This window comes from Prionailurus bengalensis, chromosome B3 (assembly GCF_016509475.1).
Source record: "Prionailurus bengalensis isolate Pbe53 chromosome B3, Fcat_Pben_1.1_paternal_pri, whole genome shotgun sequence".
NCBI classification, from domain to species: domain Eukaryota; kingdom Metazoa; phylum Chordata; class Mammalia; order Carnivora; family Felidae; genus Prionailurus; species Prionailurus bengalensis.
In genome coordinates, this window is record NC_057355.1 from 136,303,821 (window position 1) to 136,329,277 (window position 25,457).

Here is a 25,457-nt window from a genome sequence, read left to right on the forward strand (position 1 = left end):
TTATCCAACTCAGAGAAAGGTTTGGGGAAGTTTTAAAAAGCAAGACTGTGCCGTGAGACTTTTTTTCTTGGCTAATCGTCCCCAGAAACTCCAGCAAGGCTTAAAGTTGACCTCCTGGGGGTGACCTTTCCCTGAAAAATCCCAGGGTGCTCCTCAGGACTGAGTCTGTTTGCCCTCAGCTGTGTGGAGGGAGGAGGAGGCTGAGGAGCTAGTAGAGGTGAGAGCGGCCCCATGAGGACCCCAGAGATGCAAACGAGCCTCTTATATTTTGGGGTAATAAGGTGAAGTGTTTATCTGTTTATTCCCATAGCCCCGCCACAACTGGACGTCCTCCAGGCCCAGCAAGAAGTGAAGACAGAGAAGGGGCTGCAATCATGGCGAGCCTGGACTCCCTGGCGACGACTAACAGAAGCCCGACTCCAATTGTATTTGAGTTTTTAAAAAAGGAAAAAAGAAAAAGGACCGTATTCATTCTTGTAACGGAGATGTCGAATGGTGCAGCTGGCTGTAGACACATCAGAGTCTAGACCTCACCGGTGACACCAGGGCCCCATCTCTCCTTGCACTGCTTTTTTCCATCTTGGCTTTCTTCCTGAGTACATTTTACCACATGGTGGCTCAGAGAGCTATTGTGCTACCCCAAGTTCATACTTTGCCAGCTTAGCCAGCTTGAGGTGGGGGGAAGACTGCTAGGCTTTCCTGAACAGTGCCAAGGAAAAGTCCCAGGGAGGGATCTTATTGGCCCAATTGGGTCACGTGTTGATCCGTGAACCAGCCAATCACTGTGCCCAGTTAAGTGTAGGGCTCTGATTGGCTAGATTAGAATATGTGTTCCCGGTCAGTTGAGGGTAGTTGTCATCTCCACCTGAACCCAGCCAGGAGGAGTAGCTCCTTAAAGGGAAACCAGGTACCCCGGTACCAGTATTAACAAAGAAACAGAGGCTAGGGGCAGGGGGAAGTGAACCTGCGGGCCCAAACAGCAGCAGATGCTCACTCCCCCAGCAGGCGTCCTGAGATCTGTCTGGGGAGAGGAGTGGGGTGTGTGAGGGCTTGAGCGAGTCAAACAGGGACCCAGGAAGGACACTCAGGGCCAACTTGTCAGAGGCCACCACTAAGAGAAGCTGCTTGGATTTCTGGAATCTCGGCAACTTCCTTTTCAGTCAGTTACCAGCAACAGGGGCAGGGTGGACCTCATCTGGTGTCTACCTGAGGAATTCGGTCTTCACAGAGCAGGTGAGCAACAGGCCTCGGGGAGGCTTCTGTCGGGATGTGGTGAGAACCTTGGGGCTGGTCCCATGGAACCCAGGCTTCGAGGGGCTTGTCCTGTTTCTCAGCGGCAGCCTAGGAAGCTGAAGGAAACCTTTATTTGGGGCGGGGGCGGGGGGAAGTGGGGGGTTAGTCACAGTCGGCATCAGCATGGTAGGGCCTGAGTGATCGTTGTAGATATGACAGTCGGATAGACCTCTTCCCTGGGGGCCAGGGAGGCCAACAGGCTGGTTCCAGCAACAACAAGAGACTAATAATGCCACCTGGGGCAGGTGCCCACTGACACTCATCACTATTACAGCCCAGCAAGTTGAGACACCAGGAAGTGATGTTCCTGGGGCTACCCCCGCTGGAAGGTCCTGGGGTTGGACGTGAACACAAGTCTGTCCTCAAAGCTCATGCGTTCAAACAGGAGCTACAGTCCTACCAGGGAGATGTAGAAAAGATTCTGGTCCAGGGAGCAGACGGTTGAGCCTCCGGAGGAGAGGAAAGGTGAGTGGGAGCTTGGCTATGATCTAATGAGGGAGTCTGGAGGGATGCAGACAGAGGAGGAAGTGATATGGCTGGAGGAGTCAGCGTAGCCTCTTGGACACTGCAGTTTTACAACAAAATAACAGTTTAATTGAGATAGAATTCACGTACCATACAATTCACCCACTTAAAGTGTAGTTCAAAGGTTTTTAGTTTGACCACAAAGTTGTGCAACATCCTCACAGTCAATATCAGACCATTTTCTTCACCATCCACCCCCCTAAAAAAAAATCCCGGAGCCACGAGCAGTCATTCCCCATGCTCCCTTCCCCCCAGCCTCTAGCAACCACCAATTTACTCTCTTTCTATATGGATTTGCCCATTCCGGACATTTTATGTAAATGGGATCCCACAGTATGTGATCCTCTGTAACTGGCTTTCTTCCGTTGAGCTCTTTGCCAAGTTCATGTTGAAGCCTGTATCAGTACGCCATTCCTTGTTATGGCCTCACATTATGCCGTCGTATGGACGTACCACATTTTGTTTATCCACTCATCAGTTGATAGACGTTTGGACTGTTTCCACTTTTTCACTGATATGGCCAATACTGCGATGAACATTCATGTACAAGCATCTGTGCGAACACGTGTGTTCATTTCTCTGGATACCCACGTGGGGGGTGGCACTGCAGGGTCATGCGGTGACTCCAGGTCTCACCTTTGGAGGAACTGTCAGACCGTTTTCCCAAGTGGCTGCACCACGTTACGTCCCCACCAGGAGGCTGCATGCACTTCTATTTAGGGATGGGGATTCTTTCCTCTCTAGTTTCTGCCAGGCTGATTTGGTGGAAATGTCATGAAAGGCGGGGAGGAGGGTGTGAGGGGAGTGGCAGGGCAGAGGCATGGAGGGCAAAGACGCCTCGTGATGCTTGTACCAGAGCCCCGGGTCTCAGTCCTGCCTGCGCCCAACTTGCTGGGTGGCCTCGGGTGAGTCTCCCCCTCTCTTTATGTCTCAGTTTCCTTATCTATAAAATGAAGGCATTAGACCAATGGGTCTCAACGGGGGACATCTATCTGGCAAACGCTGGAGACGTTTGGGGTTGTTACAGGGGATGGGCGATGCTCCAGGTATCTAGTGCATAGAGGTCAGAGATGCTTGCCAGACATCCTACGATATGCACGGCCGCCCCCACGACCAAGAATTACCTGGTCCCAAATGTCAGTGGTGCCAAGGCCGAGAAACCCTGCGTTAGACTGAGGTGGCCTTGCAAGGTCCAGTCGTGCCCAGTCACGTGAAATGCTCTGAGGGCAGTTTGGGCTCAGGAGGCAGTGTTGAGTGCTGCCGGCGCTTCGAGAAGAGAGGCCTCCTGGTCCCACGGGAGTTGCTGTGGCTGTGGTATTTGTGTGAGCTCACTGGCTTTCCCACTCCGATCCCACCTAGGGGTGGTACCCAGGATAAGTGAATCACGTGCCCGTGGATGAACAGACCACCTTGTGAAGTAGTGAGCTCACCGTTAGCGGAGGCATCCAAGAGGCCACCTGCCTCTGGCCCGGGGCTGCCCCTGGGCGAGTCTCGGGCTCCTTGGGGCGGGAGGCAAGGCTGCGCCTCCCTGTCTGGCGAGCGCGGCCCGAGTTCCCCACCTGCCGGTCCGCAGGAGCCGGGAGCGCCTTCCTTCTTCCCACGCGACTCTTCGCCATGTGGGAGACTTTGCTGTAAGTTTCCCTCGCGGCGCTCTCGGGAGCCGCCCGGGCCGCAGCCCCTGCCCGCGGAGGCAGCTCCCGGCGGCTGGACGTCCGCGCCCGGAGCCGCGGTCCCCCCGCCGCCCGCCGCCAGGCCCGGCCCCGGGGGGGGGGGGGGGCGGTGAAGGGGGGAGGGGGGAGGGGCGCGGCCGCCGGGCTTCCGCGTGCCCCAGGGGGGCTCCGGGCCGCCCGCCGCCGGCGAGAGGCTTTTGACAAAAACCCCTTGACCACCAAGGCCAGCCTCTTCCTGAAAGCCCCGCGCGCTCGGATACAGGAAGTGGAAGCCAGCGAGCGCCCCAGAGCGCGGCGGCGGCGGCGGCGGCGGCGGCGGCGGCGGCGGCGGCGGCGGCGGCTTCCCACTCGGCGCGGGGCTGGCGGCGGCGCCCGGCCGGGCCCTTCCCGAGGGCCAGCGCCAGGACCATGCGGGCGCCCGAGGCACGGCGGTCCGCGCCGCCCGGCGCCTGAGCCCCTCCGTCCGCGGTCCCGGAGCTGCCGGCGGCATGATCCGACGGGCCGGGGCGCCCGAGCGCGGGGACCCCGCGGGGTAAGTCTTGCCTCCCCCCCCCCCCCCGGGAGTGCTCGGAACTCGCGAGGGAGCCCCGGCCGTCCGGCCCTCGGGGCGTCGGGTGAGTCCGAGCCCCGCGGCCACGGCCGGGGCCGGACTCCGCTTCTGCGCGGAAGGGGGCCGCGCTGGTGGCTGCAGGACCCGGGGACTTGGCCAAAGTTCGAAGCTCAGACGTCACCGCTCGCTGGAAAACCAGCTAAGCGGCCGGGTGCGAGAAAAGCGTCTCTACCTGTCAGAGCCGGGGCGGAGGGGCTGCGTGGATGCGGCCCCTTCCCCCGGCTCCTGTCTCGCCTGAACTTCAGAAGCAATCACGCGGGGTCCGGGTCGCGCCAGGCTCCTGCACCCGCCGCTCCGCCTGCGTCCCCGCGCGCGTCCTGGGACGCTGACGACCAGGCGGGCCGTGGGGTGGGGGCCGGGGTCCCCGTAAGTTCGGGCGCCAGCGGCCCCGACAGCTGACGATTCCGCCTAGACCGCGGACCCACCGAGATCCCCTTCCCCCGTCCCTCAGGCGGGTCCGGGGACGGTGACCTTTGGACCTGCCTTATCAAGCCCTGGGGAGGGTCCGGGGCGCACGGGTTGCGCTGGGGTCCGGGGGGTCCCGGGGAGAAGGCACAGCTGGGCATGCGTGAAGCCGAACTTGTTTGGGAACTGACTTTCGGGAGGGGTCTCGTGTGCCTCGTCTTATGTCCCCCACCCCCACCGAAGTTGCTTTTGGACATTGCTCAGGGCTGCGCTCCGGGGAGAAGGTTCCCTCCCCGCCGCCCAGCCCAGCGGGCGTCTCGCGAAGCTTCAGGGGGTTGAAGAGGCTTCAGTTCCAGTGGTGGATTCTTGGGAAAGCCTCTTAGAACCTTTCGGGGTGTCAAGGTTGACGGGTGCCCACCCCTGCCCCGAGGCTGCCATTCCTGGCTTTTCGGTTTAAAACTCCCGGGCCTGTTTCTGTGATGGACACCCAGCTGCTGCCTGGCCTAGCTCCATGACCCCAGGAGCTCCATGACCCCAGGAGCTCTATGACCCCAGGAGCTCCATGACCCCTAGCTCCAGCTCCCAGGGCCTCAGTTCTCTGCTCTGTAAAAAACAAGAGGGATGGGCCGATCTTGTGCAGTTCTGGACTGGGGGACAGCTGGAGGTGACTGGTTCCCACTCTGGCGGGCTGGGGGCTTAAACTCTTCTGGATCTGAATGCCTTCCTCCTCCCTTTTGCCCCATCGCCGCCCTTCCCCAGAAGTTCTGCCTGTATGCTTTCTCTTGGAAGTAACCTCTGGAAAGACAAATGCCATCCGGTGGGAAGAATTGGAAATTATGTTGGGGAGGGGGCCCCTCAGGGGCAAGTCTCTGCCACACCCAATATTACAGGGTGGAGCTAGGAGGAGTTTCCCATGGAAGAAGGGGTGGTGAGGGGCCAGGGTCCTGACCTGTCCAGCTTCCCTTTCCCCACCCCTCCCCAGGAGTGACCCCCCCTCACCTACTTCCTCTTGCTTTTCTTTGTTCATTACTGGACCCGTTACTTAACCTCTCTGTGCCTGAGTTTACCTATCTATAAAATGAAGATAAGTGGCAGTAACTATCCTCACAGGGTTGTTTTGAGGGTTAAATGAGATAATGCATAAAGAGTTTTGCACATTGGCCTATAGGGTAAACTCTTAATAATAATAATTATTATTATTATTATTCCCACTTGTTGATAATAGTACCAGTTATTTAACCTTGGACAAGAGACCTGGTCTTGCCTCCTCTGTAAATTGGGGGTAATAATAACACCAACTTCATAGGATTGTTATGAGGTTTGGATGAGTTAATATTCAAGCAGCTGCCTACAGGCAGCCGAGGGTTAACACACCAGCTCAGGCCTGCTTAGATGTGCCTGGCACATTCTAAGGAATATTGGTTTGCTGCTAAAAATATCACTTTATTTAAGAGGACCTTTTGTGCTGGAAGGGTTCCTAAATAGTATCTCACCGAAACTCATACCTGGTAGGTACTTGCATACCTCCAGGGACGGAGAACTTGCCACCACTGTGGCAGTCCGAAGACAGGAATTCCTGAACTTGAGTTGCAGGTGCCTCCCTCTAACTTCTTACCATATCAGACCCTGTTCTGCCCTGGGGAGCCCAGACCTTGACTCTCAAGTACTACAAGGCAGTTTTCGGGTGCACCCCAGGCACCGCCTGTTCCCCGGGCCGCATGTCCACCTGTGTTACAGTCCAAAGATGAGGAGGAGCAATCATCTGTGACTCCTCACCCCCATGCCACCCCCAGACCCCACCGACCACTTGGGGCTGGGTTCTGAGTCCTCAGAGGAGGACTCCTCTTTCCACTGGGCTTCCAAAAGTCCTCTCCTTCTCGCTGTGATGTTCAGACAGCTGGGAAGAATGTCTCCTACTCTGACCCCCCCAGAGCTCAGAGAGCCCCCTGGAATAGGAGTGTGAGGACCTTGGCAAGCAGGGTCTGTCTCCTCCTTGGTGCAGATGTCGGCTGGGGAGAAAGAAAAGACAGACTGCCCAGTATCCTAGGTGTAGACACTTTTTCTCCTTCGGTTCAACAAATAGTGTTTACATTAGGTGGGGGTGGGTGCCCAGCATTAAACCAAGCCCCTTCCCACTTGCAGCTGATGTGGGAGACGATGACAGAAGGTGGTCTGGTGGGGTTAAGGCTTGGGGGGTGCTGGGGGCTGCAGATGGGGTTCGCACACAGAGGTGATCTGATTCGGATTGGGGCTGTATCGCAGACAGACTGTAGCAGAGAAGGCCGAAGCAGAGAAATCTGCTGGGAAGGAAGTTCTTCAGCAGGCAGGAGGGTGGGTAGTGACCAGGGAGACAGAGGAGGGGCTAGCCTCTGAAGGGATGAACTGGAGGTGAGGAGGGAGTGGGGAGGTGCAGAGATGACCCCGGTGAAGCCGTGACCTGTGGAGGGGCCGGACGCCAACCTGTGTGCAGGGGTCACTGAGGACGCGTATACTCAAAGCCCACACTTTTATGTTTGATGAATTGAGAGTCTGCTTAAGATTTTATTTGAGGGGCGCCTGGGTGGCGCAGTCGGTTAAGCGTCCGGCTTCAGCCAGGTCGCGATCTCGCGGTCCGTGAGTTCGAGCCCCGCGTCTGGCTCTGGGCTGATGGGTCGGAGCCTGGAGCCTGTTTCCGATTCTGTGTCTCCCTCTCTCTCTGCCCCTCCCCCGTTCATGCTCTGTCTCTCTGTCCCAAAAATAAATAAACGTTGAAAAAAAAAAAAAGATTTTATTTGAAAAAGGATTCCACTCTTGCATCTAATCCAATCTCCTAATTTAAAAAAAAAAATTTTAACGTTTATTTATTTTTGAGACAGAGAGAGACAGAGCATGAACGGGGGAGGGGCAGAGAGAGAGGGAGACGCAGAATCGGAAGCAGGCTCCAGGCTCTGAGCCATCAGCCCAGAGTCTGACGCGGGGCTCGAACTCACAGACCGCGAGATCGTGACCTGAGCTGAAGTCGAACGCCCAACCGACTGAGCCACCCAGGGGCCCCTCCGATCCCCTAATTTAACGACAAGAGAAAGGAGACCCAGAAAGAGGAAGTGATTTACCCAAGGTCTTAGGCGCTGGAGGTGGGGCTGGGCCTAGAAATTGGGTCTCCTGAGCCTTGGGCCTTGAAGGGGCTGCCTGGGCAAAGCCCCAGGGTTTGGGAGACCCCTGGCTTTCTGCCTCATGCCTAACATAATGCGGGGATCCCGCTGAACTCCTTGAGAGAAGTCCCTCATTCACTCCCAGCTCTAAGACAGGGGACTCCTCTGGGGTCGGGCCCACCCAGAGCAGTGATGAATTCAGGGTCCCAGATACCAACTCCAGCTCTGCCCGCCGACCTGGGCCTCCTTGCTTGCAGGGGCTAATGCCTCTGGGTGGTCCTGGCTGGCACTCAGCTGGGAGACCCACCCCCTTCCAGACCAGAAGAGAGGCTGTGGCCCACAGGCAGCAAAGGGTTACCTAACCAGCTCAGGCCTGTACTTCTGAACCCTGAGAAGCCCCCGTGCCTCCCCTGGGAAGCATTAGGGAGTGAAGGCTCAAGGTCTGCTTGGGACAGGGGAGTCTCAGCACATTTGTCCCTGAGGACCTCTTCCCAATCTCCCCTACCACTTGATAAGACCCATCCTGGGCCTGGGTCCCTGTTTAGTGATCTTTACTGAGACTGAAAACATTAAAAACTACAAATCCTATAAAGGCACCTGCATTTTAATCCAGGGGATCGGGAAATAAAAGAGGGAACCCAACCAAAAATAGGTATGATGGTTGAAGGGTGGGGGGACCCGCCCAGGCCCCTCACTGCCCTCTCAGGCCTTCCTGGAGCTCCACTTTATAGACAGGAATCTGAGCTGACCTGCAGTGCCTCTCAGGAAGGGGCCAGAGCAGAGGGGAGGAAGGAATGCTGATTGGCAACCACACACTCGGTCCCTTACATCACTTCCCAGAGTCCATCTGTCCCTTGAGTGAGGGTTGTCGCCAGTTCATGCCTATGCAGGCCATGACAAATGAGCAGAACTGGGTAGGGAGCAATGAGGAGGGAGGGCAGGTTTGGAGGGGAGAAGTGTCTGAGCAAACTTGGAAGGGGGAAAGTGGAGGGTCTACCCCTCCCTTATCAGAACGAGAGAGGCACATCTTGGTTGGGAGACACTAACAGAAAGTCCTGGCGTAGGAAGAGGGCCCATCCTCAGCGTCTGGGTGCCCAGAAAGAGCCCCAACCGGGGGGAAGTGCCTCAGAAAAGTTCCAGACTTCCTGTTTGCCCCCGTGGCTCTCTGCCCACCCTCCCCCCCCCCCCCATCCGGGAGTCACCTTCAGAAGGGAGTGAGGGCCCAGGAGTCATCTTGTTCTTGGCAAGTTGGCTTGGAGACAGTGAGTGCTGCTCTGGCAGCCAGCTCTAGAACTTTTGGCTATGTAACTGTTACCCTGAACCTGCCGTTTATCCCATGCCCCAGGGGCGGCCAAAACATGGATGTTTTCTTCAGCACTGGAACTAAAGACGAAAATCACGATGTTAATGACTTTTCTAAACTGTAGATCTCCCCTTGACCTCATCCTACCACGACCCGCTCCCCCCACCCACCCCAAAATAAGCCCTTCTGGTGAAATGGTTCTTGCTGCTAGAGACAGAAGACAGACAGACAGCCACATCGAGGTCCCCCAGGAGGGGTGGAGAAAACAGCATGACTCCCATAACCCCTGGTCACCCTTAGGTGCCATGATCTCCTATTTAAGAACCCCTTAAGGACTCCCTGTCTTCCATACCCCATTCCAGTCCTTCACGAAGCCAATGTACAGCCTTACTTTTTCTGTTCCCCTTGGCACGCACAGCTGCCATAGCCTCCCCTGCCTTTGCCCACAAAGTTCCTTCCAACTGGAATGCCGTCACCTCCTCCATGAAGCCTTCCATCCACACCAGCTCTTTTTGAATCCTCAAAAAACTTTATGCACAAGCTACTTATTTACCTAGCAAGAAACCAAAACCCCATTAATATCATGTCTTCCTGTTTAGATTATGAACTTCCAAATAAAAGGGATCAGATCTTCACATCCATAGCTTTTTGTCCTGCACACAGCTGGCACTCAATAAACACTTGAGAACAATGACATACTGAACAGGATTCTAAAAATTGCCTCGCAGCCTTCCCTTGTGGGACAACAAGGCGGCTGGCCACCCAGGAAATTGGGTAGGGACCCTGTATAGGCACCAGTCACTTCGTTTTATCCTCCTCAGTGGGGTCCCCTAATTCTAGCTGTGCTCCCTCACTTCTCCGAGAGAGAGGGTGGGAGACAGTGAAGCCAGCTCTGGATTACCAATAGATACTTCGTCCTCAGCTGAGAGAGCAGAGTTAGCTGGCTGTACAGGTTCTGGGTGAGCCCAGCCTGGGTCATTGTGTCCCGAGGGCAGGTCTGTGGTCCACTGAAAAACTAGGAAGATGTGTGTGTGTGTGTGTGTGTGTGTGTGTGTGTGTGTGTGTGTGTGTGTGAGTGATGTGTATCAGCCAAGGCTGCCAACCTCTTTTCCTGGGCAGAACTGTCTTTTTTTTTTTTTAACTGTTTATTTATTTTTGAGAGAGCAAGAGACAGAGTGGGAGCAGGGAAGGGGCAGAGAGAGAGGGAGGCACAGCATCCGAAGCAGGCTCCAGGCTCCCAGCTGTCAGCACAGAGCCCGAGGTAGGGCTCGAACTCAAGAACCGTGAGATCATGATCTGAGCTGAAGTCGCTCAACCGACTGAGCCACCCAGGCGCCCCCAGGGCAGAACTGTCTTTTATTCTGAGATGGGAGTTTTGTTTTGTTTGCCATGTTAAGCCTCCTTTTTTCTATGAAACGATTGGGTAAATTGATGGTGGTTGTTAGTTTTTGGTGTCTTTTTTTGCAAAATAAAAATTGCTGAAGGAAAGTCTGAGAAACGCTGCTATAGTTGCTTCAGGAGGATTCGTCTGTCCTGCACCCCCTTCATGCCCATGCCAGAGCCAGCTACACCTGGGGGTCGGAGTCCCCCTAATTGTATTATCCTTTGCTCATCTGGAAGATGCTAGGGGCTTGCTGAGGATGTAGGATGTCTCCAGAGTCCTGTCCCTGTGGTGATTTGGGAGAATACTAGGAAGCAAGTGTCTGTCGCTGGGCCCCATTTTTCAACGAACTCAGTGATCTCTAGGTTCCCCCTTGGTCTGACATTCAGTGATTCCCCGAATACTGGCCAACGGGCAGCAGAAGCTGGTGTCCTGGAGTAATATCAGAGCTCAGGGGATTGATGTGCCAGCTGGAGATGACCTAGCCTTGCTTCCTTCTGATGGCTGGAAGGGCAGCCTGTGGAACAGTCTAGAATATACGGGTACACTTTCATATGAAACAAAGACTCAGAAGGGAGACTTCTGGGTCATCACCGTGACCGAGTACCTGGAAGGAAATGTTTTCTCGCTGCTGTGGGTTTATTTTTGAAAAACCGTTTTTAAAGAAAAAGTGCATGGGTTGTGGAAGCCCACTCTGGGGATAGGCCTCTGGTGTCCTGCTAGAATGTGCCGGCTGGACGGCATTGGAGTGGCGTCTCTGAGTGTGACTGGATTCCCGCGCTGGCCATTTTGGGTGGTTGCTGAGGAGACACCGAGGAGATCACAGGCAGCCTCACGTCGCGGAGTTTCTGGTGGGAAGGCTGTCCCATCAGGGCTTGAGAGGGATGACATCCGAGGGAGCGTTTCTCTGCCAGGTAACCCCCGGGGCCTCCCCACAGCACACCCGGTACCGTCCTGAAGTAGACAGCTGTCCCTGTGCCTGCAGGCCGCAGATGGCACCTCGTGCCTCCCCTGCCCACCCCCCACAGAGCTACCCAGTGAACCCAGAACCTTCCCTCCTGCCTGCGTGGCTTGGAAAGAGAGAAAAGCGATGGTGGGTACAGAGGAATCCTTCCCTCTGACTCGGTGTCCATAGGGCGGTGGGGAGGGCCTTACGGACTCCATACCTATGTGGCTGTCAGCCTTGGCCTTTGATAGAAGCATCTGGAAGCCACCATCATGGCCGCCACCTCAGGCTCTCTCCACCTGCCAGTAAGTCCTCTGCTGCCCCAGGCAGCTCTTCTGCCCAGGGGGGTGGAGCTTGAGGAGGCCGCCCCAGTGGCTAAAACCATTCTGGGGGTCAAAACTTCTGGGGGTCAGAAACAACTCTGGGGGGTCATCAGAGTGCCTTGCCCCCATCTCGCCAGTAATTTCTGGGAGTTCCTGGGAGTGTTCCCACTCCAATTTGTACTCATTTGAGAGAACGAACCAGCCCGCTATGAAAAATGTTAGTTCCTTTTTAAAAGAAATGGGCTAGAGAGCGGTTGTGGTCAAGGGCTGTTGTGTCGTGTGCACTGTGGTAACAGTGCACACTCAGGCCACATCCTATGGGCTCATGGCACCAGCCTCAGGGCCAGGCCCCCCCTGCACGCTCTGTCCTAGGACCAGGCAGAGTGACGGTTCCCCCCCTGCCCCGCCCCCGCCCTACCCCGAACCTGGCTCCACCCACAAGCCTGGAGCCTGGGGTGGGGGACATAAGGATTCTAGGCGGGGGAGGCTAGGGTTGGGGACCTTTGGATCCTGATGGTAAGATCTGCCTTAGAGGGACCATCCTGTGCGACCCTTCCCCCATGAAGGTGGCCCCCGCTTCACCACTGACTCTGGGATCTCAGTCAAAGCCAAGAACTTTTTATCCCCTAGTTAAGAGATGGGACTTCAAACGTCAACACCACCCCAGCTCCTTGACTCACATTTGACAGGAGATATCAGGGCTGATGAAAAAGCCTGTTTTCTGAAGATAGAGGAGAGAGGGATGTGGAGAGGGACAGCCTGGAAGGAGGAAAGGGGGCCACGACAGTTGCAGAGAAGACTTCTTTTTGGGCACAGGTTTCCCCAGAGCGAAATTATTCCTGGGGTCAGTAAGTGTGCTTTTTCACCCACCCCTGGAAACCAAAGAAATAAAGGACTCTGCATCTGAAATTGTCAGTCTGATGATCTTTCGCTAAAGGAGCAAGCTATCAAGGAGGAATTCATCAGGGACCTTTCTCCCCAGCCTCCATGTCTCCAGCTTCCTTAATCTCAATCACTGTCAGAGATGGCTACTCTAAGTTTCTCTAGGGATATTGCAGTTCGAAGCAAGGACTTAGCTTTCTACCGATGGCATCTGATGACAGCATTTATTTATTTTTAAAAAAATTTTAAAAAAGTGTTTATTCTTGAGCGCGAGAGAGACATAGCGTAAGGGGGGGAGGGGCAGAGAGAGAGGGAGACACAGAATCCAAAGCAGGTTCCAGGCTCTGAGCTGTCAGCACAGAGCCCAACGTGGGGCTTGAACTCACAAACCGCAAGACCATGACCTGAGCCAAAGTCAGACACCTAACCAACTAAGCCACCCAGGTGCCTCTGATGATGGCATTTATTATGCTTACTTCTTTCTGTTCTTGTCATTTTTGAGAGAGCATCCATATAAAATACATTCAGGGATTCTTTTCTCAACTAGTATCTTCTTTATCCATCTATCCATCCATCCATCTTCCCATCCTCCCATCCATCCATCCATCCATCCATCCATCCATTCATCCATCCTTCCATCCATCCATCCTTCCTTGCTTCCATCCATCCATCCTTCCTTGCTTCCATCCATCCATCCTTCCTTGCTTCCATCCATCCATCCATCCACCCACCCACCCACCCACCCTTCCTTCTGTCTGTCTGTCCATCCTTCCATCCTTCCATCCATCCATCCATCCATCCATCCATCCATCCTTCCATCCTTCCATCCATCCATCCTCCCTTCCATCCATCCATCCTCCCTTCCATCCTTCCTTCCTTCCTTCCATCCATCCATCCATCCTCCCTTCCATCCATCCTTCCTTCCTTCCTTCCTTCCTTCCATCCATCCTCACATCCATCTATCCATCTGTCCTTCCATCCATCCATCCATCCTCCCTTCCATCCATCCTTCCATCCATCCATCCTTCTATCCTTCCTTCCTTCTTTCCTTCCTTCCATCCATCCATCTTCACATCCATCCATCCTTCCATCTATCCATCCATCCATCCATCCATCCATCCATCCATCCATCCGTCTATCCATCCATCCATCCATCCATCCATCCATCCTTCCTTCCTTCCTTCCATCCATCCATCCATCCATCCATCCATCCATCCTTCCATCCATTCACCCATCCATCTATCCTCCCATCCTCCCATCCATCCATCCACCCACCCATTCATTCATCTATCTGTCTGTCCATTAACTGAACATCGAGGAGTTTCCAGTTTATCTATTAGGGAAAATATGAGAAATATGCACATAACTAACTCACAGGGCACTACATAAAAACATACAAACATGCCTATGCTATGGTAAGCAGGAATGACATTCTGGTAGAGGTGGCATCTGGACTGGGTTTTGAAGGATAAGTAAGTTTTTAACAGCTGAAATCAGGTGTATGCAGAGAAGGGCATCCTCATAGGAGAAAAGCACAGAGCAGGAAGGTGAGAAAGGACAAGTTGCATGTGGAAGCCCTCAAGAGCCTGGTTGGGGGACAGGGAGGGAGAGTTCTGTGTGGGGTGAACCTAGAAAGGGAGTTGGGGCCCCCTTGGTAACAAGTGGAAGAGTTTGGATTTTACCATGGTGGCGAAGACCACAGGTCTATTTCAGAGCTGGGCAACCCTAGGCAAGTCCCTGCACCTTACCTGCCAGGACACCTTTCTTTTTTTTCTCTGCCACATGGAGCAAGGAGGATCCCTGCTTTACAAGGTTGTTGCCATTACAAGGGGTTGGGAGCTCTTTCCCGTATGTATATAGTGTGTGTGTGTGCACACGAATTCATACACTATTGGTTTTCTCCCCAAAATTTATTACATACCTGAAAAAGGTCACACAAAAATAGTGGCATTTAAAGCATCAAACATTTTAATCTCTTTGAGGCTACACCCAGTCTGAGTGCCTGTTAATTTCAGTCTTTGCATGCAGTTTTGATCTGCATGTATATGTTAATTTGTGTTCCTTTTTTTTTCATTGTTTCCTATATGCATTTTTATATGCTGTGCTGTGGACATATGTTACCCATGTATCATCTTTGGTGGCCTCATATGATTAATGATTGCAGTTGGCACAGACACTGGTCAACTTCTTTCTAGTCCTTTCTGTTTTAAATGAACTGAAAACTTAGGTGGAAACTTATGTGGGGCTAGGGTTTGAGGCCCAATTCTTTGAGATAGATCACCACCCTAGAGTATTTGAACTCAAGGGTGAAGTAGAGCCTGTTGATTGGTCCCTGAATTTTAATTGGGTGTAAATTTTAGCTGAACACTGCTAGGTGTGGCCATGTGATTAAGTTCAGGATGGTGAAATATAAGTGAGGAGTGCAGTTTGCTTGGACATGTCCTTAAAGAGAAGGGGCGTGGCTTTCTCTCCTTTCCTCTTCCCTGTTGGCTGGAATGCAGATGTGATGGTGGGAGTCGAAGCATCCATATTGGACTTTGAAGTCAATTTGAGAATGGAAGCTATATAGGGGGCAGCAACAATATAGTAAGGGTCCTAGACATGTTGGAGCATCATCCCGACTCTGGACCACTTCCTCGGGCTTTTCTATAACAGAAGAATACGACTCTATATGAATTAAGTCACTGTTATTTTAGATTTTCTGATACTCACAGACAAACTTGATCCTAACTAACATAAAAACTTTTCTCTCTCGTCCATCCAGCAGCAGATTGTGTCAGAAATAATAAAGCTGCTTTGCAGGGCTGCCTGCGAGTCTTCATTTCCTAGTGGAGGTTGGAAGGAAGAAGAGGAGGAGAGAGAGAAAAGGCAGTTTTGGGTAGACTAGGGCTCTTATTTCAAAGACTAGATTGCAAACATTTTCTTCATACTGGGTGTCTGTGAGTTTTAGATTTCACCAGAAGCTGCAGACTAGCTATTCTGGCTTGAGTTCTGACTCCCCAGTTCTGTGCCTTGACAGGGCTAAATACTGCTGAGCAACTGTGTCTCTTCTCTCAGCCTCAGTTTCCCCATCTCTGCTCTAGATGGAGAACCCTCATAGGTTAACCCCCCCTGTGCTGACCTCTGCAGCTCCTTCTGAGATCGAGTCTCCTGTCACACAAGCACGAGAAAGGCCGGGCCCAGTCTCAGCAGCGCCTGTGTCCCTGCTGGCTGGCACCATTTGCCCGTTCATTCATTCATGCATTCATTCATTCATTCATTCATTGCCTCTTTATTGAGCGCTTGCTGGGTGCCAGGGTGGGTTTGTGCTGAACACCGGCCGCTGGAGGTCTTGAATGACCTCTCTGCCTGGCCTTGGGAGAGATTTGTCCAGAAATGGCCAGGGCTTGACATCCCCTTCCGAGGATAGCACAGACTTATTTGGAGCCTATCAGAGCCTGCTCGGAGTGGTCCTGCACAGCCCAGGATTGCCCCCTGGGCATGCAGAGGCCCTCAGGGCTGCCTGTGTCTGAGAGGTCCCATGTGTGGCCTGGGATTGAGTGGGGTGGGCTGTCTTGACAGGCTGAGCAAGTGTCCCTGGAAAGGGCTTGAAAGACAGTCGTCTTCTTTTTATAGGCCAAAGCAGCCCCCATCCCTGCTTCTAGCATCATCAGATGTCCAGAGCTCAGTTTTTCTCTGGGGACTCCCTAATCCAGCCCCTGCTTACAGATGAGTCTGTGGCACAGAGAGGGGAAGTGATCGTCCTGATGTCTCAACAGCTGGACCCAGGCTCTTTCCAAGGCTCTGTGAAGGTGCCTAGGCCATTCCTTTGCATGAGGCATTGGAGATGGGGGCGGGGGGAGGGGTACTGGCACATCAGTCTTCACCGACTGCCTCTCCCTCCAGCCTCTGGAAAGGTGAGCTCTTTCCTGCCTCGGAGACTGAGTACACGCACCCCACTTACACCTCCTGTAAAAAGCCTAGGAGACTGTCAGGCCTCCAGGGCTGTTGCATACAGTTGTGCAGGTTGTTCACTGCACAGAGGCACCTGGCTGAGAGAGAAACACGTGGGGGCTGAAAATTCATTCTCCTGCCAAGCCACGCACGATGTCAAGTGGTGAGAGGGTGGTGAGGGGATTGCCTGCATTCATGGGGAGGAAGGAGTGTCTTTTTCTAACGTGTGCAGAGGCGTCAAACAGGCGAGCTGGAAGCCCGGACAGTAGAAGACCCCTCAGCACCCTCAGAGCCTTGCTCCTCACGCCCTCACAGTGTACTGTCTGGCCCAGTAGACCGTAGCTCCCGAGGGCAAAAAGCGGCTCCTCTTGGCAGGGTGTCATCGCCAACTGAGCACCGTGCTAGGCGGTGTTCAACTCCCAGAACAGTCGTGCTGAGCGAGAGGTGTGAGGGCTGGGGAGGAGCGTCCAGCACAAGGCTTGGAAAATGTTTGTTGAGTGAATATATGGCAGGTTAATGCCGAGGAGAGAGGTCAGGAGAGGTTGACAGGACAGAGGGCATGTGGGAGAAGGAAAGGGGCCTGGGAGGCCTGCATCTTGCAGGGGGACCAGTAGACCAGGGGCGGGGGTCCTGGACAAGCTGTCGAGGCCGACTCTGGGCGGGAGGCCCTAAGCGCAGAGGCCGTGGCTGGGGAAAGCAGGCACCCCTGGTGCGACTCCTGGCGCCACCTCTGCAGGGCCGGGGCTGAGCTGGGCACGATGCGGGGTAACTGCCGAAGCCCCAAGCTCTTCCCCAGGCCTTAGACTCCCAGCCAGCTCAGTGTCCGGGAGCACGGCGCTCGTCCAGCAATGACCTGACGACTCACCCTGGCCGCAAGGACCCTCCGTCTTGTGGGGACATAGGAGCGACGTGCAGTGTTGTGCCTACGGGGTGCAGGATAGTCACCTGGAGTGCCGGGGTACCAGCTGGCTGAGGGTATCTTGCTCAGACGCGGGTGCATCTGGGACAGCTCTCTTGGGGGCGAGAGCCAGGCTGAGCAACGCCTGGGAGTTTCCCGCATGAATGTGGGGTGAGCCAGCTTGGCCGTGTGGGGGGTGCTGCAGGCTCAGCGGGCCGGACATTAGCACCCTGCATGGATGGAGGATGGCCTGTGCCGGAGAGGGGACCAGACAGCAGTCCCCCGGAGGCCACGGAGAGTGAGACAGGTTTGTTGCGCATTTAAAAATCTCAGCTGTGTATCCATTTCCCAGGGCTGCTCTAACGACGTAACACAGACTAGGGGGGGTTAAAGCAAGAGAAATTTATTCTCTCACAGTTCTGGAGGCCAGGGGTCCGAAATCAAGATGGCATCGGGGCCTGTGAGACTGGGCAGACTCGCCCTTCCTCTTCCCAGCTTCTGGGGGCCCCAGGCCGTCCGTGGGGGCCCTCGGCTTGCAGCAGCATCACCCCAGCCTCTGCCTTGTTCGTTACGTGACCGTCAGCTGCCTGTGTGTGTGTCTCTGTCTGTTCTCTTCTTATAAGGACACCGGTCATACTGGATCCGGGCCCACCCTGCTCCAGTATGACCTCATCTCAACTCGTCGCATCCGCAACAACCCTCCTTCCAAATAAGGTCACATTCTGAGGGGCTGGCAGTTAAGACTTCAGCGTATCTTTTTGGGGGACACGGTCCAATCCATAACAAGCTAAAATTTACATAGAGTAAAATTCACCTTCTTGTGTGTTCATTTCTACACACTTCGGCAAACGTAGACGGTTGTGTAAGTGCCACCACAACCGAGATATGGAATAGCCTGTCCCTGTGCAGAATTCCCCGCCCCCCACACCCCAATCCTGGCAGTCACAAATTTCTTAGGTCCTCGAGTTCTGCCTTTTTGAGAACGCCCTATGCACGCTGCCTTGCGAGCCCGGCTTCTTTCACTTAGCTGAGTGCATGGGAGATCTGGCCGTGGCTGTGTCTCAGGATGGTGTTCGTTTTCACGGCTGAGAATATTTCATCGTATCGGACACACCATAGGTGGTGCGTCCACTCACCCACGGCAGCACATTTGGGTCGTTTCCAGTTTCAGGCAGTGGCAAATACAGTCACACAAACGGTTGCACAAAGGGTATAGGTTTCGGGTAGGGAACCACGAGGGCCGGCTCGCATTCGGGCTTCTGTGTGAAGAAGGATGCGGGGTGGGGGCAGCAGTGTGTGGGGAGACCCAAAGGAAGCACCCGCAGGGCTCCAGGCGAGCAGTGATGCTGGCCTGGACAAGGGTCTCGGCAGGGGAGAAGTGGGCCCGCTGGAGCATATCTAGGAGGTAGAGTGGACGGAGCCTGGTGGCGGACTGGGTCTGTGCCATGGCAGCGTGGGGGTCCGGCCCCCGCCTCCCCAGGGGAGGGTGGCCCTCGCAGCTCAGCGTGGCTGGACGCGTGGAGCTGATGAGCGGAACGTCACGGTGCAATGGTTATGGGTGTCGTGAACCCTGGAGCCAACTGTCAGGGTTGACAGTCTACCCTCTGCCTCAGTTTCCTCCTCTGTAACACAGGGATACTAATGGTTCTGAGTTCGCAGAGCTCTTACCGTATCATAGGAGTTAACACGCGCGAGGAGCTTGAACAGAGTCTGACACGTAGTAGGTGTTCAGGAAGCCAGAACCAGGGACGCCCGGCCGGCTCAGTCAGCAGAGCGTGTGACTCTCGATCTCGGGCTTGTGAGTTTGGGCCCCACGTTGGGTGTGGAGCCTAATCAAACGAATAAAATAAACTTTGGAAAATAAGTGAAAAAAAAATAACCCTGAACCACGGTCAGTGGTCTCCTGAAGGGCCCTAGCCCCACGCTGTCTCATCTACTCCACTCATCCCTTTGGCAATAAGCCAGTTTGTGGTCCCTCTTGTGGCTCCCCGGTGCCGTGGATGACACCCTCATCTGGGCGCCGTCCCGGGTCTGTCCTGACCTGCTGTGAGAACTTGAGCTGGCTTCCTTACCTCTCTGATCACACCGCGTGGAGGTACAAAGCCCTACTGTGCGCCAGGCTCTGTGCAGGACAGCACGTGACGCATGGCGGCCACGCACAGTGGGAACTTCATCAAGACACGCAGGCGACCTGCTCGCGGCAGTCTGTAGGGAGGCGAGTGACTTTTGGGGCGCCCCCAGGTTTGGGGGGCGCTGGCAGAGACCCCTCCTGTAGTTGCCACAAATATCGTCCTCCCGTTTTCCTCCCAGATACCTCCTCCACCTCTGACGGGAACTGACCGAGGCGGCCCCCCAGCAGCCTCAGCTGGAGGTGAGCAGGTGCCCGGCTTGGGCTCCACAGGGAGAGGTGGGCTGTGTCCTTGTTCAGATGCCACCGCAGCCCCGAGGTCTGTTGCAGGGCTCTGCTCTGAGACCAGGGCTCACGTCCAGGTCATGACTGGTGCCAGCCTAACGGAGGGACACTTGCCTTATTACGCACACGTTCCCCATTTACACATTGTCCTACTTGCTAAAAGTATTCGTAACCCCCAAATCATAGTCCTTCAGACGTCATTTGCAGACATGCTCAGAGCGGTGGAAAAATTGGAATCTTCTGACACGCACATTCCCACCTGAGGCCAGTTGAGGTGAGGCACTCTACCTTCCTGTTTGAGTTCTTACCCTTCAAACAAGGGTCCTTGCCGGGGTCTGTTTAGTGCCGTGGTTTTTTTTTTTTTTTTTTTTTTTTTTTTTTGCATTTGTATGCATTTTGTTGGTGATTTCACCGTTTAAAATGTCCCCCGACCACAGAACTGAAGCCCGTTCTCGCATTTTGAAATGCAAGAGCACTGTGATGGCCTTGCAAGAAAATGTGTGTGTTAAAGAAGCTTTATTTAGGCAAGTTAGACGTGCTGTCGGCTGTGAATTTGGTATTCATGCATCAAGAATATATATTAAGTAGAGTGTCTTTAAAAATAAATACACATGGGGCCCCTGGGTGGCTCAGTCGGTTAAGCGTCCAACTCTTTATCTTGGCTCAGGTCATGATCTCATGGTTTGTGGGATTGAGCTGCACGTAGGGTTCTGCACTGACAGCTCGGAGCCTGCTTGGGATTCTCTCTCTTTCTCTCTCTCTCTCTCTCTCTCTCTCTCTTCCCCCCCACCCCCCCGCAAAAGGAATAAATAAATATTTTTTTAAAATGCACGTAGGGAAGGTTATATATTATTGGGTGATGAAAATGTGACCAGCAGCTCACAGGAATGTCACCCTGTGTTCCCCCTGGACACGGTGGTTCAGTATTCGCTAATTCAGTGTTCACGGTGACTTTACAGAACGTAACAACCACAAAAAAATGAGAACCGATTGTATCTACATCGTGTAGGTATGTGGGCCCCAAGTCTCTGCACCGTCTGCTCTCCTGCTGCTAGCACTTTGTTCCTCTGAATTAACAAGTGCCCGTTTTATGTGCAGTCTGTCTTTAAAATGCACAGATCCGGGGTGCCTGGGTGGCGCAGTCGGTTAAGCGTCCGACTTCAGCCAGGTCACGATCTCGCGGTCCGGGAGTTCGAGCCCCGCGTCAGGCTCTGGGCTGATGGCTCGGAGCCTGGAGCCTGCCTCCGATTCTGTGTCTCCCTCTCTCTCTGCCCCTCCCCCATTCATGCTCTGTCTCTCTCTGTCCCCAAAATAAATAAACGTTGAAAAAAAAAATTAAAAAAAAAAATAAATAAAATGCACAGATCCTTGGGATGGGCACTGTCCTGTGGTCCTCTCCCTTCCAGTGAAATTCGAGACTTGGAAAGTTTCCAAGAAGGGGAGTGGTCAGTGCTACTATTTCATATTCTGTGATTCCAATAGAAGAATCTTTACAGGGAGCCGCATATCAGTCAAGGCAGACCAAAGGCGAGGATTCTCGGAGCGCCTGGGTGGCTCAGTCGGCTAAGTGTCCCACTTGGGCTCAGGTCACGATTTCACGGTTGGTGGGTTCCAGCCCCGCGTCGGGCCCTGTGCTGACAACTCAGAGCCTGGAGCCTGCTGCTTCGGATTCTGTGTCTCCCTCTCTCTCTGCCCCTGCCCTGCTTGTGCTCTGTCTCTCTCTTTCAAAAATAAATAGATTTTCCAAAAAAAAGTTTCTTTTAAAGCGAGGATTCTTGGCACTCATAGGTGTGTCGCTATAATGGCAGCAGTTAGGTCTCGAGGGTTTACTTCAGGCCCCTTCACTGAGAGCTTGTTCTCAGTTAATTGTCACAGCCCCGTGAGGCTGGGGTTTCAGTGCCTGGCTAACAGGCAAAGAAATGAGGCCCGACAAGTGACCTGATCGGAGCTCCCAGCCGTCAGTGGCAGAGCCTGGACCTGGACCCAGCTTTGTCTGAGTCCAGAGCCACTGTCCTGAGCCCCTGAACCCCCTGCACCCCAAGGGCCTGGGAGCCTGCTGCCGGGTGAGCCCGCACCCCGTGAGAGGGCCGCTGGACCCTCCCCAGCCTTCTGAGCCCCTCCGGCAGGGTGGGGTGACCTCCTAGCCCCCCTCCCCGATTTAGCCCTGGACGGATGGGCCAGGTGAGGAACCTGAGACATGCGGAAAAATACACCTGGTCCCACCTGCCAGCGCCCCCCTTCATCCTCTGGTGGAGTCCCACCTTGTGACCCGGGCCCCGGAGTCACGGGGAGATGCTTCAACCTGGGGGGGTTGGAGCGTGCCTGCCATGCCTCCGGACCGCTCCTCACAGCTCCCGACTCTGTCCACCCCCCGGCCTCCCAGCAGCCCCCGGAGTTTGTAAGCCAGTGTCCTCGGCTTCCTCCCACTCTTGCAAAGTCACTACTAGTGACTTCCCTCATGCTGAGTCGTTGGGGACCGTGCAGACTGTATGGTCTGAGGAGGGAGAGGCGCGTGGCTGGTAGCCGGGAACAAATCCTACAAGAGATGCAGCCCCGAAGGGTGGGATTTCAGGCAGGGAGAGGGGCATCCCTTTTGCTTTTCTAGACGGGCCCGGGCCCAGGACGTGGCAGGTGCCAAGAAACACCGGGACTGGTTAGGCTGGGTCGTTCACATGATTCGCTTATCCCCCGGCAGAGGAAATGTGGTCACAACAAGTGTTGGGTGGGTGGCAGGGTGACTCAGTGTCACCAGGAGGAATGTGACGCTGAGGCAGTTTCCTGCAAGGTGCTGCCAGGCGGGTGGTCCGCAGCCCGCATACCCACGCCCGTGGCAGTGCCCGCGGGCAGGCAGCCGTCGGGAATCAGCCCCGGGACGGCTCTGTGCCTGACCTCGCCCCCGGTTTAGAAACGGGGGTTCACCTTGTCAGAGCACATCCCCACACCCTATGGTCACGTTTCACCCTTCCAGCAACCCCCTGAGGTAGTCGTGGCGGGGAGGGGGAAGCATTCTTCCTCTTACTTCACTGTTGGGAGATCTGAGGTCCAGAGACAGAGGGAGACTCGTCCCAGGACACGACGGCAGTGAACGGCTAGGATAGACCCCGGCTCTCTTTCCAGGGCAAACCATTTTCGGCCCCACTCCGCTGTCCAGAATGAGTAATGTCTGTAGTGACCATGTATCAATGACCCACCGTTAAGCTCCGCACACAGCGGTCTGTCTTGTCCTCACAGTGCGCCGAAGGGTCGGTGCTGTTCTCAGTCTCATTCTACAGACCTTGAAAGGCCAGGCCCAGAGTGGAATTTGGGCAGGCCCCCAGAGGCTAAGGGCAAGGAAAAAAGAAATCCCAGCAGAGATCCAGCAGGAGGGGCCTGAGTAAGGGCACTGAGGCCCCTTGTCTCCCTTGGGTGAGTCATGTCCACCATGGGCTGCTGCTCTCCCCACCCCCCTTGCCTCCTCTTCTTCCTCAGCCCCAGTGGCAGGTGGGGGAAGGGAGCACTTTGCTCCCCTTCCTTTTTCCCCCAGATGATGGGGAACCACTGAGTAAGCGGCAGGCGGGGCCAGAGGCCAGGGTCACCAGGGGACATGTGGGCTACCACATGTTGTGGGTGCTCCTGAAGGAAAGGGGGCCGGCAGGGGCAAGGGACACGCCTCCCCAGAGCCATCTGAGCCCTATTTTCCTAACCAGGTCCACCCCTGGGAAGGACAAGGCAACAGAAGGGTGGGCATGGACTCTGGGAACTTTATAGAAGCTCAGGAAGGGGTGGGCCAGGATCCGTGTGCAAAGCCGGACCCGCAGCCGGCCTCCTAAGAGAAGGGGCCCTTACACAGCAGAACAGGTGGCCAAGAGCAGAATCTCCCCCTTGAAAAGCTTTCTGAACAGAGTAACGGCTAATGGTAATAACCCTCAACGTGCGTGGAATTTTCCTTTCTATCTTATTTCTTCTTTCTAATTAAAACAAATCCCCCACGAAGTACGTGAGTTCGCGCGCATGGAGATTTAAACAGTGCAAAAGTCTAGACCCCTGTTGTCCAATACTTTAGCCTCCGGCCACCTATAGCTGTTTTACAAATTAAGTTAATTAAAACAAAGTGACGGTCACACTGGCCATAATTCAAGTGCCCCATAGCCATAGGCAGCTAATGGTGACCACACTGGATAGGGCAGACATAGGACGTTCCCACTATCACACCCGGTTCTTCGGACAGCACCGACCAGACCATAAGCTGGGAAATCTCTACTGGCTGAAAAATAATTTTTGGAATCGGTTTGGGTTTTTTGACCTGTTTTGTGTTACATATGTCTGGGTGTCCACCTTTCCACGTACATAATTCCATCTGATCTGCCCGGCTCCTTGGCCCTGTGGGTGTCAGCATGATGTCTCCCATTTTTTCTCCAGATGAGGAGACTGAAAAGGACAAGGGGCCATAGGTCAGGGGAGGGTTGGATCAGGTTGGATCCCTAGGGACAGAAGCCCTTCCCTTGGTTTGTCCAGGGTGGCTGAGGCACAGCTAGGCGGGGGCCGCGGTGATCTCTCCGAATCCCCACATGTGGCATTTTATGTGATGGGGAGACCCAGAGGAGCAGACTGGTCTCCGGGGGAGATGCGCTCGTAGGCATCCGTTCTTTGTTCTTCCACTTTCTTCCACTTTCATTGTTTCCCCTGTAATGCTCACCTATTATTTTTTTGATTTTCAGAATAACGCACACTCGGTGCAAACATTTGCAATATACAGAAAAGGGTGAAAGAAGGAGAAAGCAATCCCTTCGTTTCAGGATTAACAATCGCTGCTGGAACAGTTTATATTTGCGCCGATGGAACAGGAAGGCCCCGGTGCTCCCACTCCTTTCTGGTCCTTGCCAAAGCCGGTCTTCTTCACGCTGGCCGTTCCTGTGGGCTCTTGGAGTTGTAATTCCAGGCTCCTGGATTCCTCATGCTGTTGAGAATCTTTTCATATGCTTGTTGGCCACTGAGATGTCCTCAGTGTGAAGTTCAAGCCTCTTGCCCATATTTCTATTTGCTTATATACGTCTTGTCTTTTCCTTACTGATGTGCGGAGGTTCTGTACATAATGCAGTAATCAGCCCGTTGTTGCTTACGTGAGTTACAGGGATCTCCTTCCCCCTGAGGGCTTGCCTTTACTCTGTTAACAGTGTTTTGATGAACAGAAAGTCTTCATATTTTTTTTTAACGTTTATTTATCTTTGAGACAGGGAGAGACAGCATGAACGGGGGAGGGTCAGAGAGAGAGGGGGAGACACAGAATCCGAAACAGGCTCCAGGCTCTGAGCTGTCAGCACAGAGCCCGACGCGGGGCTCGAACTCACGGACCGCGAGATCATGACCTGAGCCGAAGTCGGATGCTTAACCGACTGAGCCACCCAGGCGCCCCAGAAAGTCTTCATTTTAATGCAGTCAAACGTATCGGTTTATTTAAGGTTGGTGTGTGTGTGTGTGTGTGTGTGTGTGTGTGTGCGCGCGCGCGCATGGGCGCTGCTTAGAAATCTCTCTCTTCCACCAGATTGTGAAGATATTCTTTATTTTCTTCCAGAAGCTCTTTGTTTTGCTTTCCGCATTTAGGTCAGGACAGAGTCTCCCTGGAACTGATTTTTGTATATGCTGTGAAGAAAGGTCACGTTTCTTTTTTCTTCCCACGTGGATACCCAGTTGCCTCAGCACGTTCTGTTGCAGAGACTGCTCTTTTCCTCAATGTCCTGCTGTGGCCCTGCATAAGTCAAGGACCT

At 54.2% G+C, this 25,457-nt stretch overlaps 1 protein-coding gene across 1 annotated transcript in view; it reads left to right on the top strand.

Moving 5' to 3' along the window:
• Positions 1 to 3,824: 3,824 nt before the first annotated feature.
• RIN3 (Ras and Rab interactor 3) overlaps positions 3,825 to 25,457 on the top strand; it is a 123,171-nt gene continuing 101,538 nt past the window's right edge. Inside the window, exon 1 of the mRNA XM_043556879.1 lies at positions 3,825 to 4,020. Within this exon, the coding sequence (XP_043412814.1) occupies positions 3,977 to 4,020 (44 nt within the window). The 5' untranslated portion in view covers positions 3,825 to 3,976. The remainder of the gene's footprint in view (positions 4,021 to 25,457) is intronic.